General features: G+C 37.2%; 1 protein-coding gene across 4 annotated transcripts; it reads left to right on the top strand.

The window, feature by feature from the left end:
• The first annotated feature begins 2,022 nt into the window (after positions 1 to 2,022).
• On the top strand, positions 2,023 to 7,122 carry LOC137747253 (aspartic proteinase-like protein 1). 4 transcript variants are annotated; one of them, XM_088686818.1, is made up of 10 exons: positions 2,023 to 2,488; positions 2,623 to 2,761; positions 3,588 to 3,863; positions 4,020 to 4,247; positions 4,367 to 4,505; positions 4,593 to 4,663; positions 4,755 to 4,854; positions 5,712 to 5,772; positions 5,860 to 5,931; positions 6,662 to 7,122. In XM_088686818.1, exons 2-10 carry the CDS (start codon positions 2,658 to 2,660, stop codon positions 6,895 to 6,897), a joined length of 1,287 nt encoding a protein of 428 aa, XP_088542944.1. In that variant the 5' UTR covers positions 2,023 to 2,488; positions 2,623 to 2,657; the 3' UTR covers positions 6,898 to 7,122. The 4 variants fall into 4 exon arrangements, with proteins under 4 accessions (XP_088542944.1, XP_088542942.1, XP_068343431.2 ...); XM_088686816.1 differs by having other exon boundaries at positions 2,057 to 2,488; positions 3,622 to 3,863; positions 5,857 to 5,931; XM_068487330.2 differs by having other exon boundaries at positions 2,058 to 2,488; positions 3,622 to 3,863.
• The last annotated feature ends 4,549 nt before the right edge of the window (positions 7,123 to 11,671 follow it).

Below are 11,671 nucleotides of genomic sequence, written 5' to 3'. Positions count from 1 at the left end.
CATACTAGGCCAAATGGAGAAGATAAGGAGAATGGAGCAGGCCTGAAGAAGGATGACACATCCTGAGGAGTCTTTGTGAAAATGATGTCAAGGCCTTCAAGGAGAAAGAGGTAGAGTTGGAAAAGGCAATAGAAGAGCGGAACGATGCAGAGAGTGGTTAAGAGATTGTGCAAAATGGTTATCTCAGCAAATTCTTAATCCATAGGCAATTTACTAGATACTCAAGAAAGAGTTTGAGGCTTACCAAAACTCTTCTGAAGTAAAGACGTCATCCTACCAAATCGTCATCGAATACGGATCAACTTGCTACTCTGCGAAGTAAAGCAAAAGGAGGATGAGCATTCCGCTTTTGCTTAACATATCAGGATGAGAGTGAGGCAGATGTGAGAGAGGCGTGGACATCCTTCGAGGAAAGAGGAATGCCCAAGTACAAGCAGGGTTACGAGGTAGATGATGCCCCTGATGCTAATTCGGATCAGGGTGATGACTATGAGGCTATACTGTCAAAAGAGGCAAATGATGCCCCTGATGTTGATGATGTTCATCTCGAAACCTCCATTATTCATTTTGATAGTGATGATGTCAATTTAATCCAATCCAAGTCAAGTGAAGAAGTTCTAATGTTCACTAGTAATGGTGTTTAAGTTTGAGTTTTGCTAAGCCCATCCCTTTGTCTTATTTCTCCACCCATTTTGAACTCATAATTTTATTGCCAAATTTATCCTTGTGTAAAATGACCTTCAAAGACCGAAAGAAAAACCAATCATGTCTTGCCACATAATTATTAGTTATATAATTGAAAGTTTTAAAACCTAAAATATCAAAAACGTGAAAAAAGGAAATAAAATAAAATAAAAATCCCTATCCAATTAGAACCCGATAATCCCCTCAACCTCCTTCCCTCACAACGATGTCGCCTGTCTCTCTTAGTACCCTCCATCGCCTCTACAACAATCAACCCAATAAGATCCCATTTCCTTGGATAATCTGTTATTAGGGTTTAAAGATGCAATCTTTTTCCTCCAAGTTATTCAAAATCTTGCCAAATATAGGTATTCACATACATATCATATGGATGTTACTTGCGTTAGTGGTTGGCAAAAACCAACTAAGAAGGGAGAGGCTTAGGAATAGACTAGTTCAGGGTTTAGGGGACTCATGGATACCGGAGCGGTTTTGGGGATGTGGTGGTGCTGCGAATGGTTGGTGACCAAGGCGGGGCATTGATTATTGGTGTTGTGTGGGATTGAGGGTGTTGGTACGTTTAAGATGGGGTTTTGAGAGGTGGTGGTGTGATTGGGCTGAGGATTTTAGGGTGTTGGTGGCGGCATGGTTGGGGTTTAGGGGGTTAGTGCGATTGTTCTGGGGATTTTTAGGGAGGGGCTGCTAGTGGTGATAATCATTGATTTAAGGGAACTTTAACGAAAAACTCCCGGTATTATTCACTTTAATGGAAAACCACATTTTTATACTAAAAAGTCAATCATGGTAGTATTCACTTTACCCTTTATTTTGTCCTTATCGTTAAAATTCAAAGTTTTCCAGCGCCTTTTATTAATTTTCCTTTGATTTAAAAGTAGTTCTTATGCTAAGGGCTTATATAAAGAATTTACCTTGGGAGTTGTAGAATTTTGTTTAATGAGAATGGTACTTTTTTAAACAAGGAAAAATTGAAGAAGAAAGATGTAGGGTTATTTTGGAAATAATGGTGGGTGAGGAAGGAGTTTATGTGTTTTTACACTCTTTAGGGAGGGTAAGAATATAACGTAGGTGAAGAGATAAGACAATGCGATGAGCATAGTAATACTCTTGCCTAAGGATTAAAGATGAAAAACAAAATAATATAATTTCGAAGGAATCCAATGTGTGACCCATTTTCCTTTTTGTTTCATTTTTGATGGGCCGCAAATGGATAGAGCCCATTCACGGATAGAGCCCAAGAGTTATATCTTCAACAAAATGGATAGAGCCCATTCACCAAAAAGAAAAGATAAAGCCCACTACTAGTAGTGCGTACTATTAACCAGCGCGTAATTTAGCAAACACCTATGAGCTCTTCGTCTCTCACTCACTGCTTCGAAATCTGTAAAAAAAGACTCACTCTTTTTCCGCTCCGAAGCCTCCTTCTTCCGCAGACCGAATATTCCACATTTCGAAAACCTTTAGGGTTTTCTCTTCGACTTCTCATGGAGAATCGAACTCTGATTTTACTACTATCCTTCTGCCTCTTCGCAGACGCTTCACTTTCCCTCACATTGTCGTCGAAGCTCGTCCACCGCTTCTCGGAGGAGGCCATGGCGGTTTGGGAGTCCAGAAGCGGCGGAAACGCGTCCCTGAAGCCATGGCCTAAGGGGAACAGCTTCAACTACTTTCAGCTTCTTCTGAAAAGCGATCTAAAGCGGCACAGACTGAAGCTGGGGTCGAAACGCGATCTTCTGATTCCTTCTCAAGGAAGCCAGACATTGTTCTTCGGAAACGAGCTTGATTGGTGAGTGTACTTCAGTTCCCTGTTTGGTTACTCAGGAAACGAAGCAAAAAATTTACTTTTTCTTGAAAAATTAGTTGAGTTTTTATGGTAGTTGTGTTAATTATTTGAATTTATTTATTTTTTTGGATTTTCAGGTTGCATTATGCTTGGATTGACATAGGGACACCGAATGTTTCGTTTATGGTTGCATTGGATGGTGGGAGCGATTTGCTTTGGGTCCCATGTGATTGCATACAATGTGCCCCTCTGTCTGCCTCCAATTATGATTCTTTGGTATACCTTTCCCTTCTCAAATTACTAATTATTTGGGTCGCATTTTGTAGCTTTTAATTTATTTTTGTCCAGTAAAGTTATTTTTCAAGTCTACTTGTCATTTGTAATTTTGTTTATTAATTATGATGATGTTTTTGTAATTTGTTTGGAAAATTGTCCTAACTGATCATTTTTGAAACCCCAATAGCTGAAGTGATCAATTTTTCAATATCATCGTTATTTGTTTTTGATCAGTTTAGCAATTGAGATTGGATTTCTGATTATTTTAGCAATTTGAGAATTATGCTTTCTTGATTATTATTTGGTCTGTGAAATGTCTAGTTTGTTTCGTCTGTGTTCAAGTCTGGTAATTTCCTAAAAGATATAAAATCTAGACTTCTAGTAGTGTTTGACAGCTTAGCTTCCACCCCAAATTCAAAGATTTTGATTTGAAACTAGATAGTAACAAAAGAAGAAACAAGGTTATAATAAACTACGTAATAGCTAGAATCATGTGGATTAAAATTGTGGACACTTGGAGTGGGAAGAAAGTAGACTACTTTTGTAGTCCGATGACCAAACTCTGGGTTTCTTGGTTTTTTCTACCCACTCCTTGTGAGAGGACAGTAAGGTTACAAAATGATAATATCTCGACGGGTGAGACTTAATATGTAGTTCACCTCACTTAATCCTTCAACTCTTCCCATTTTTGAGCTTCCCGTGACCTCTTTGTACTGGAATACTTTCACTTGAAGCAATATACTATCTTTTGCTTGTCAAAAAAATTGTAGATACTAGCTAGTAACGGTAACGGGTTTAGCAGTTAATTCCAATGATTGATTGGCAGGTGCTCCCCCATATATGGAGCATCTATGGTGCAGGATAGGGATCTGAATCAGTATAGACCATCTTTATCAAGTACCAGCAAGCAACTGAGTTGCAGCCATCAGTTGTGCAAATCGAGCACAAATTGCAAAGGTCCAGCAGAACCTTGCCCTTACATTGTTCAGTACAAGTCAGAAAATACTGCAAGCTCTGGATATCTGATTGAGGATGTTTTACATTTGACATCTGCCAGCAAAAATACAGCACCTAGTTCTGTGCAGGCGCCAGTCATCTTTGGGTGTGTTTTCATTCAATGCTCTGCCTGTCTATTTTGTTTGTGACTGACTTGCTAGTTGGTATGCATGAATATCATAAGCGATGATTTGTTTGTTAGTTGTTACCAATGGTTGATTTATTTTCTCTGTTTATATACTTTATTTTTCAAACAATGCAGCTGTGGTAGGAAACAAACTGGTGGCTATTTGGAAGGAGCTGCTCCTGATGGTGTCATGGGTTTGGGACCTGGGGAGATTTCGGTTCCGAGCGTACTTGCAAAAGCAGGAATGATCCAGAATTCATTTTCACTTTGTTTTGATGCCAATGGTTCGGGGAGAATTCTCTTTGGTGACCAAGGACATCTTGCCCAACAATCTACTCCTTTCTTGCCTATGGAAGAAAAGTAGTATGTGTCTCTTTAATTGATGTTGGTTTTATTAGCTTTGTGACTTCTAGAGCTGCTCATAAGTCATATTTAGATGCTCTAGCTTTAAAGGGTATAATTTCTTTGTTATCTTGCTTTAGCGTTGCGTATTCTGTTGGAGTAGAGCAATGTTGTGTTGCGAGTTCCTGTCTGAAGCAAACTGGATTCCAAGCTCTGGTTGACAGCGGCTCATCTTTTACTTATGTTCCAACTGAAGTTTATGAAAAAATTGTGTTTGAGGTGCTGCTTTTATTTTTATTTTTTTTACTTATGTGGAATAAATTTTATTTTAAAGGTTCCAAAACTTTGACCATTTGATGATAACAGTTTGACAAGCAAGTGAATGCTACTAGAATTGACCTCCAACAGTCCCCTTGGAAGTACTGCTATAATGTCAGGTTTGGATTTTACCCAAGGAGCTTTCTTAAAGCCTTTTTGCTTTATCTCATTTCTGTCAAACTGAATGTCTTGTTTTCTTGTGATGCAAAGTTCATTGGAGTTGCTTAACATTCCTACTATGAAACTCATGTTCCCTCTGAACCAAAGCTTTCTAGTCAATAAGCCAATATTTTCTGAGACTGTGGATCAGGTAAAGTAATTCTACTTCTTGAGGGCATAATACTTTCAAGGCATTTCATTTAGTTAAACTTGTTTAGATGAGAATCATTGAGCCTTGAGGCCATAGAGATGCTTATCGACATGGTTAGCATTTATTCTTTTTACTTAGTAACTTGTGGCTATGTTTTCTATATTTTGAAAATTTATAGTTGTGTTCAATTCTTGGAGGAAAATATTTCTGCAAAACATATTCTTTCTTAATTGTCATAACCTGGGAAAAGATGTGAGATATTATCAGGCTTTTTGGAAAAATCTGTGCCTCGTGAATAGTTTTACCGCTGCTGTTTGAAAAATCGTTTTAACACTGCCTCCAGAATAGTTTTACCACTGCTTTTTGGAAAATTGTTTCCATAGTGCAGATCCAATTGGCCAAACTGTTCTAAATTTTGCTATATGTGTATGCTTCTGTATAGTATATAGGAGGGTAATTAACCTGGCTATGTTTGGATGAGGGTTTCACAAGACTCAAGGGATTGATGTCAAGCTACGAAGAAATGGACCATAAAATGTACCATGGAGGGGATTAGAGAAACCCATGTGGGAGGGATTTGCAAAACCCTACTTGGGAGGTGTCATCAACAAAACCCTCCCACATGCTTTTGTAATGCTCATGGAGGGTTTCTCTAATCCCCTCCATGTTACACTTTATGGTCCATTTCTTCATAGCTTGACATAAATCCTTTGGGTCTTGTAAAACCCTCATTTGAACATACCGAACTTCCGAAGTATATCTCAGCTTCATGCACTTGTAATTTATATCTTTTAGGATTTATTCTGTTCAAGGGCTTCAATATAAAATTTATAAATACATTGGAATTTTGGGTGCAGAAATATACGATATTCTGTTTAACTTTAATGCGGACAGATGATGAGTATGGCATCATTGGACGTGAGTAGACCTCTATGCCTGTTCCACTCTCTTGTTCTCGTTCATACACACTATATTTTTATGACCTGGATAGCATTTATGTAACAGAGAACTTCATGGTGGGTTATCGCCTGGTTTTCGACAGGGAAAATCTGAAGTTTGGTTGGTCCAATGCCAATTGTAAGTACCTAAAATTTGCTGCTTATGCTGACTTGAAATTTTAGTTCTTTCAGCTATACACTTTGCTTCTCATCGACTTGAACTGGTTTTGAGAACATGTAAAATCTTTTTTTTTTCCTTCATTCAACATGCAGAATCTGCGGACTTGTGTGAAGAATGGCTCTTTAGATATGATATTATACAGTCAAAAACTTAAAAGTAGAAAATTGTCAGAATTATGGGGATGATCCTGTATTGTTAGCTAGCTTATTGCATGTCACTCTGTCGAAACTGGTTAGGAGAAATTGATGTAGAGACCTCCGGCCTGACTTTTAAGTGCAAATTTGGGCAGGTTTTTCCCTCCCTTTCTGTTCAAAATTTATCGACCTGCAAGCAGGACTTTGGTCCAAAAAGTGGGGCAATACCCCGCCTCCAATTCACAATAAGTAAAATAACAGTCGGATTCTATTGACCTTTTTGTTACCTAATTTTGTGCAACAAATTCATTATGGTTATGTTAACTTGATTTCTATGTATACTGATTTCTCATTTTAATTAAGTTTTTACATTCGATTTTTGTTTGAAACAAAACCTTCGGATTGGGTTTTTCATGTTTGGATCGTGGATCACCTTATTTTAAATACTACATCGCTTGGATTACAGATAAATTTCTACTTAAGGTTCTTAATATCAATGGCCTCCAAACCCCCTCTTCTATGCATGTGGTAACACTAGCGCTTTTATTCTGCAGGTGAAAATAATTTTCACGGTAAGAAAGTTAATCCCGCTCCATCGACTAATGGGTCAACAAGCCAGCTCCCAGTCCCAACCAGTGAGCAACAGAACATCTCCAACCCTCACACCATTGCACCGGCCATTGCCAGGAAGGCACCCTCCAAACCCTCTGCAGCAGCATCCAGGCAAATCCCTCTTCTGCTCTGCTTGACAAGTTCTTTACTATTGCTAATGTGTCTATTAAATCATTAATCGTACCTAGTTGAACCCTTTGCACGTGTAAATAAATTTCTTTATACTATTATCGAGCTCTCCGAAATTCGAATGGCTTTTACTATTCCTGTTGATTTTTGTATCGATGAGCACTGGGAAGATCTCCTTTTGTTGGTGTATCTACTTTGAGTTGGTAGTTACCTTTGTTTCTGTAGTGTTGTGCATTTTTTATGTTGCTAATGGAACACGTAACGTTGTTTATTAGCTCCCTAGATTTGATTTATCTTAATTTTTGTCATAATATTGACAAGTATCCCAACTAAATTTTGTGGTCGGCGGATTAGATTCATGGATTTAGAAAATATTTAGGAGATTCATAGATCTAATTTCCAATGAAAGTGACGGGTCCATTTAATGTTGTATTACGTATTCAGATAGGAACATTGACAGAGACATTATAGTTTTATTTTTTAATGTTGTATTATTAAATAAACACTCTGAAAGTCAAGAAAATCATGGTTCCAGGATCTGGTGACTGCTTAAATTATGAGGTAATTACACTAAATAGATTGAGCTGTGTCGGAATTTCAATCCCATGGTGGAATCTGGATTCCGATCTTGATATATTTATGGTTTGAGGATAAAAATGATTGTGATGGCCACGCGAGTTCTTTAAGAAAAAGATGATCAGATGGATGAGTTGTTCTGCTAGTCTCTTTCTTTGCTACTTGCTAGTCGATCATCACACGCATAATTTAGCGACTGTGACTCATTGATTGTATAAATCTCACATTCTGAACACGACACTTTTATTAGGAGATCTTATAAACTGAGACTCAAATCAATTAACCGTAATGATTGGTAAATCTCGTATCATGAGGCTCACATGTAATTAATGAGTAATTGTGACACATTCATAGATCTCATATTGAGAGGTTTGCTCCGATTTACGAATTTGCATTTGGATAGTTGAGGTTAAGATTTATATGTATTTATAGTTCTACTATTCTTTTTGTTACAAGATTTTTCATTTCTACCAAACCCGTTTTTGGCTAAGGCAAGTAGGTTGCCCCTCTTGCATGAAGCCTACTCGTATGTTTCTTGTAATCTTGTGGTCAAATTATTTTTCTAAATATTGGCTACCAACTGCATCTAATGTCTTGTTCCCTTCACATATTTGTTTGTATAAATAAAAATACATTTTATTCTTTATGTTAATATGATTTAGGATTTGGAATATTCACTTTTGAGACACATTTTGACATCAGTTTTTGCGGGACTCACTTTGTAATATATTTCAACGATTCACCCGTCTATTTTTTGTCTTATGCCTATAAAAAATCACCAAAATATGAAACTATTTGATTGTTGGATTAAGTTTAGTGTTTCCTTGTAGAACTGTATTCATCTATTTTTTTTTTTTTTTACTACAAATGAATATTTTAATAGTTTTGAATTTGTCTAATTTTTTGCAAAGATGATCTATGACTAATGTATTAAAATATAAACGATTTGAATTTTTGAATTACACTACAGGGTAAGCCTTACAAGACGTGTGTCAAAAACGTGTATTTCCGAAACCTATATATATATATATATATATTGTCAAGGCCTCACCATTTTAATATTGGGCATCTTCCACAGTACCCAAAAACCATCCTCGAAATGAACTTTACAGAAAGGGATAAGAAATAAACCCTAGACGACGGAGGTATATGTCATGACCCGTACGTGTGAAGCCATGCATGCATGCACCAATTATGAAGCCAACACCGAATAATGTGTGTTCCTTCGATATTTATATACCTACCAGAATAAAGGTGCCACCTGATGTTATAAAAGCTCATAATAATTGGTCGACAAAGTTTAATAATTGGTTGGTAAAATTTGGTGACGAGGACACCAATTTATAGAGATATAGCACACAGTCCATTAGCTAGCTAGGCATGACGGTAAGGGACATGGTTATGGAAATTATATGAATATGGCACCATTCGACGCTTTCATTGGCAGGCCCCGATGTTTGCGGCTTTACACTTTCTTCCCTACTGATAAGTACTTATATGAGTTCGCGAAGAAGGAAGTGAATGGTTTTTCATTTGGACACGATCATAAGAAGATTAGACTCTCCTATAATCCTACCATTTTAAGGAGGATTTGAATGGATAATTTTAACATTTGTCTCTTTAAGTGGTTATAATTTTATTATTTTTCTCTTTAATATATATTTATTTTAATATTATATATTTCGGTCTCACTATTAGAAATAAGGCGTTGTCCTACAAATTTTGTCTAATGAACCGCTTTTGATCAAGTAAAAGGACTTTACTCGACGATTTTTTTCAGTTGGTAAGGCAAAACTGATCAATATTTAGTATTTACTCAAAATCTTTACGACCAAAGGCAGTTGTAAGGTAAGGTCAAATTCAATGGGCAACTTTCTGGCGCCAAAAAGAAAAAATGAGGCATAATATCTGAAGGTTTGCTTGACAAAATTGAGATTCGTTGGTTAGATTTACGTTGCCTAATGGTCCAGTTCATGGGCACAAGTGTCAGGTCGTTAGGAAAAGACCTACAATGACTGTAAAAAAAATCCACCGACACGAACTTTGCTTGACGATTTCTTTGTGGTTGCCAGACGGAATGGTTTGTCAGGCAAACCCTTATTTATCAAATTGGTATGTGCCTTCTTCTTTTTATTTGTTGAATAAAGTTTTATTGAATGTGTGATTAATTAATTTTAAATATTGTAGGTTTGTGATTGGATTGGAAAAAAAAAATTAAAGGAAAGGCATGTATTTGTCCCTTAACTATAAATTAGTAAGTTTGAGTTTGTTAATTGTGGGATATGTGAAATTTTGAGCTTGTGTGTTACTGAAAAATAGCTTAGGCAATCATTAGTCTAGGAAATCATGGTGTGAAATTTGTTAAAATTGTGTTCGTTTATATAAAATTAATTATATTCATTAACTTCGTATTATAAATTCAAAAAAACTTAGACTCGTTTGAGAGTCTGTTGGATGCGTGCGTAGATGGAATATGCGGCTTCACGATCTAATTGATTCTTGAATTGTCCATTTCCGACAGTTCGGGAGTGCACTAGTATGTGTTTAGTGTTTGCAGTAAACGTGGCTAAGTTTTGTTTGTCGAAAGTTCGGTTGTATCTCTTTAATGTTCTTCTAGTGCATACTATCCGAAACCTTTTCGGAGTACAGAGCAACCACATTGTTCACCCACCATTCAAGATGTCAGGTGTCTCTGTCACATCCCGGCCCGGGACGAATCACTTCCGGGCCCGACTCCACCACCGTAGCACAATATTGTTTGCTTTGGGCTTACCATTCCCTTACGTTTCTGTTTTTGGGAACTCACGAGCAACTTCCCAGTGGGTTACCCATCATGGGATTGCTCTAGCCCCCTTCTTGCTTAACTTCGGAGTTCCTACGGAACCCGAAACCAGTGAGCTCTCAAAAAGCCTCGTGCTAGGTAGGGATGAGAATATACATTTAAGGATCACTCCCTTAGGCGATGTGGGATGTCACAGTCTCCATGTCAAATTATCAAAGAGATGGGCCAAAGGCCACTTCCAACAATATCGATATTGTCCCTAACTTATTAATTACCACCTGCACAGTTCGACAGGTGTAGGGTTTTATCAAAAGGCCTCAGAATTATTTGGAGTGGAGTTATGATATTTTAACTCTTTTTTTCTCAGAGATATGGTTGATGTTGAATATTTCAACACGCCCTTTCACATAAGACCCATTTAGTGGGTCCCAAGTGAGAGATCCACACATCGACAACCACGTGGAGCTAAGGGGACTAATCCTACACGCAGGGCCAAGAGACCTACCATCATCATGTGGGGCCAAGGGGACCCACCCATCACATGGCAGTACGGGCCTGCTACTTGGCTCTGATACCATGTCAAATTATCAGAGAGACGGGCCAAAGATCAACTTCTAACAACACCGATTTGTTCAAAATTTTTGTTTTAAGACCATTTAGCTCACCTCTCATATTACTAGCTCAATCATAGTCTTGTCTTCGTAACTAGGATATACTCAAGTTTGTTGTAACAAACAATCACTCAATGACCTTTCCAAATTTGCTCCTGGCTGTAGAGGAGACATATTGAGACTCAAAAACCTTTAAATTATTTCTCCTCTTTTGTTCACATAACGCAATATCACGACTATTTGCTCTTTAGTTGAAATATCAAGTGATTCATCAACCAAAAGAGAAAAAAAAAATGCACCTTCAATATCTTTATTGATTGCATCAATTGTTTCTATGGCACAAGCATGGACAAGATCTTTTTGAATATCGGAAGAAATATACTTCAATTTTTTTAGAGCATTCTCAAACACAACTTTCTTAACGATCATTAGTTCTAGATAATTCCCCCATTTCTTTATTTCAATGATTCATCATGGCTACAAAAGGAAGACCTTGTCGCAACAACAATCTAGTGCAATCAAGTGTGCCATTCAATAAAATGTGATAATTAATGTGAGCTTTATTGGTTTTCTTGATCAAAAGGGCAAAATGTAGCATCGTTTGTTATACCATACTCCAATCACTCAGATAAATCAAACCAATAGGTGATAAAACATCGATTGTCCCTTCCTTATAACTTTTCTTTGCACTTTGTGGGTTTAGGTTAACAAGGACCCTTTTGTAGATAATGTCTACGGATTGTTTTGCGATAATTAGGCTTATAATCAATCATTCGAGGTCTAAGTCTAGGTTCTACAAGAAGATTAGTCAATATTTCATCCAACTTAGTGACCTCACTTTGTTGTGAACTACT

This window comes from Pyrus communis, chromosome 15, assembly GCF_041283825.1.
Source record: "Pyrus communis isolate YQ-2024b chromosome 15, ASM4128382v1, whole genome shotgun sequence".
NCBI lineage: Eukaryota > Viridiplantae > Streptophyta > Magnoliopsida > Rosales > Rosaceae > Pyrus > Pyrus communis.
This window is presented reverse-complemented; position numbering and strand designations above follow the sequence as displayed.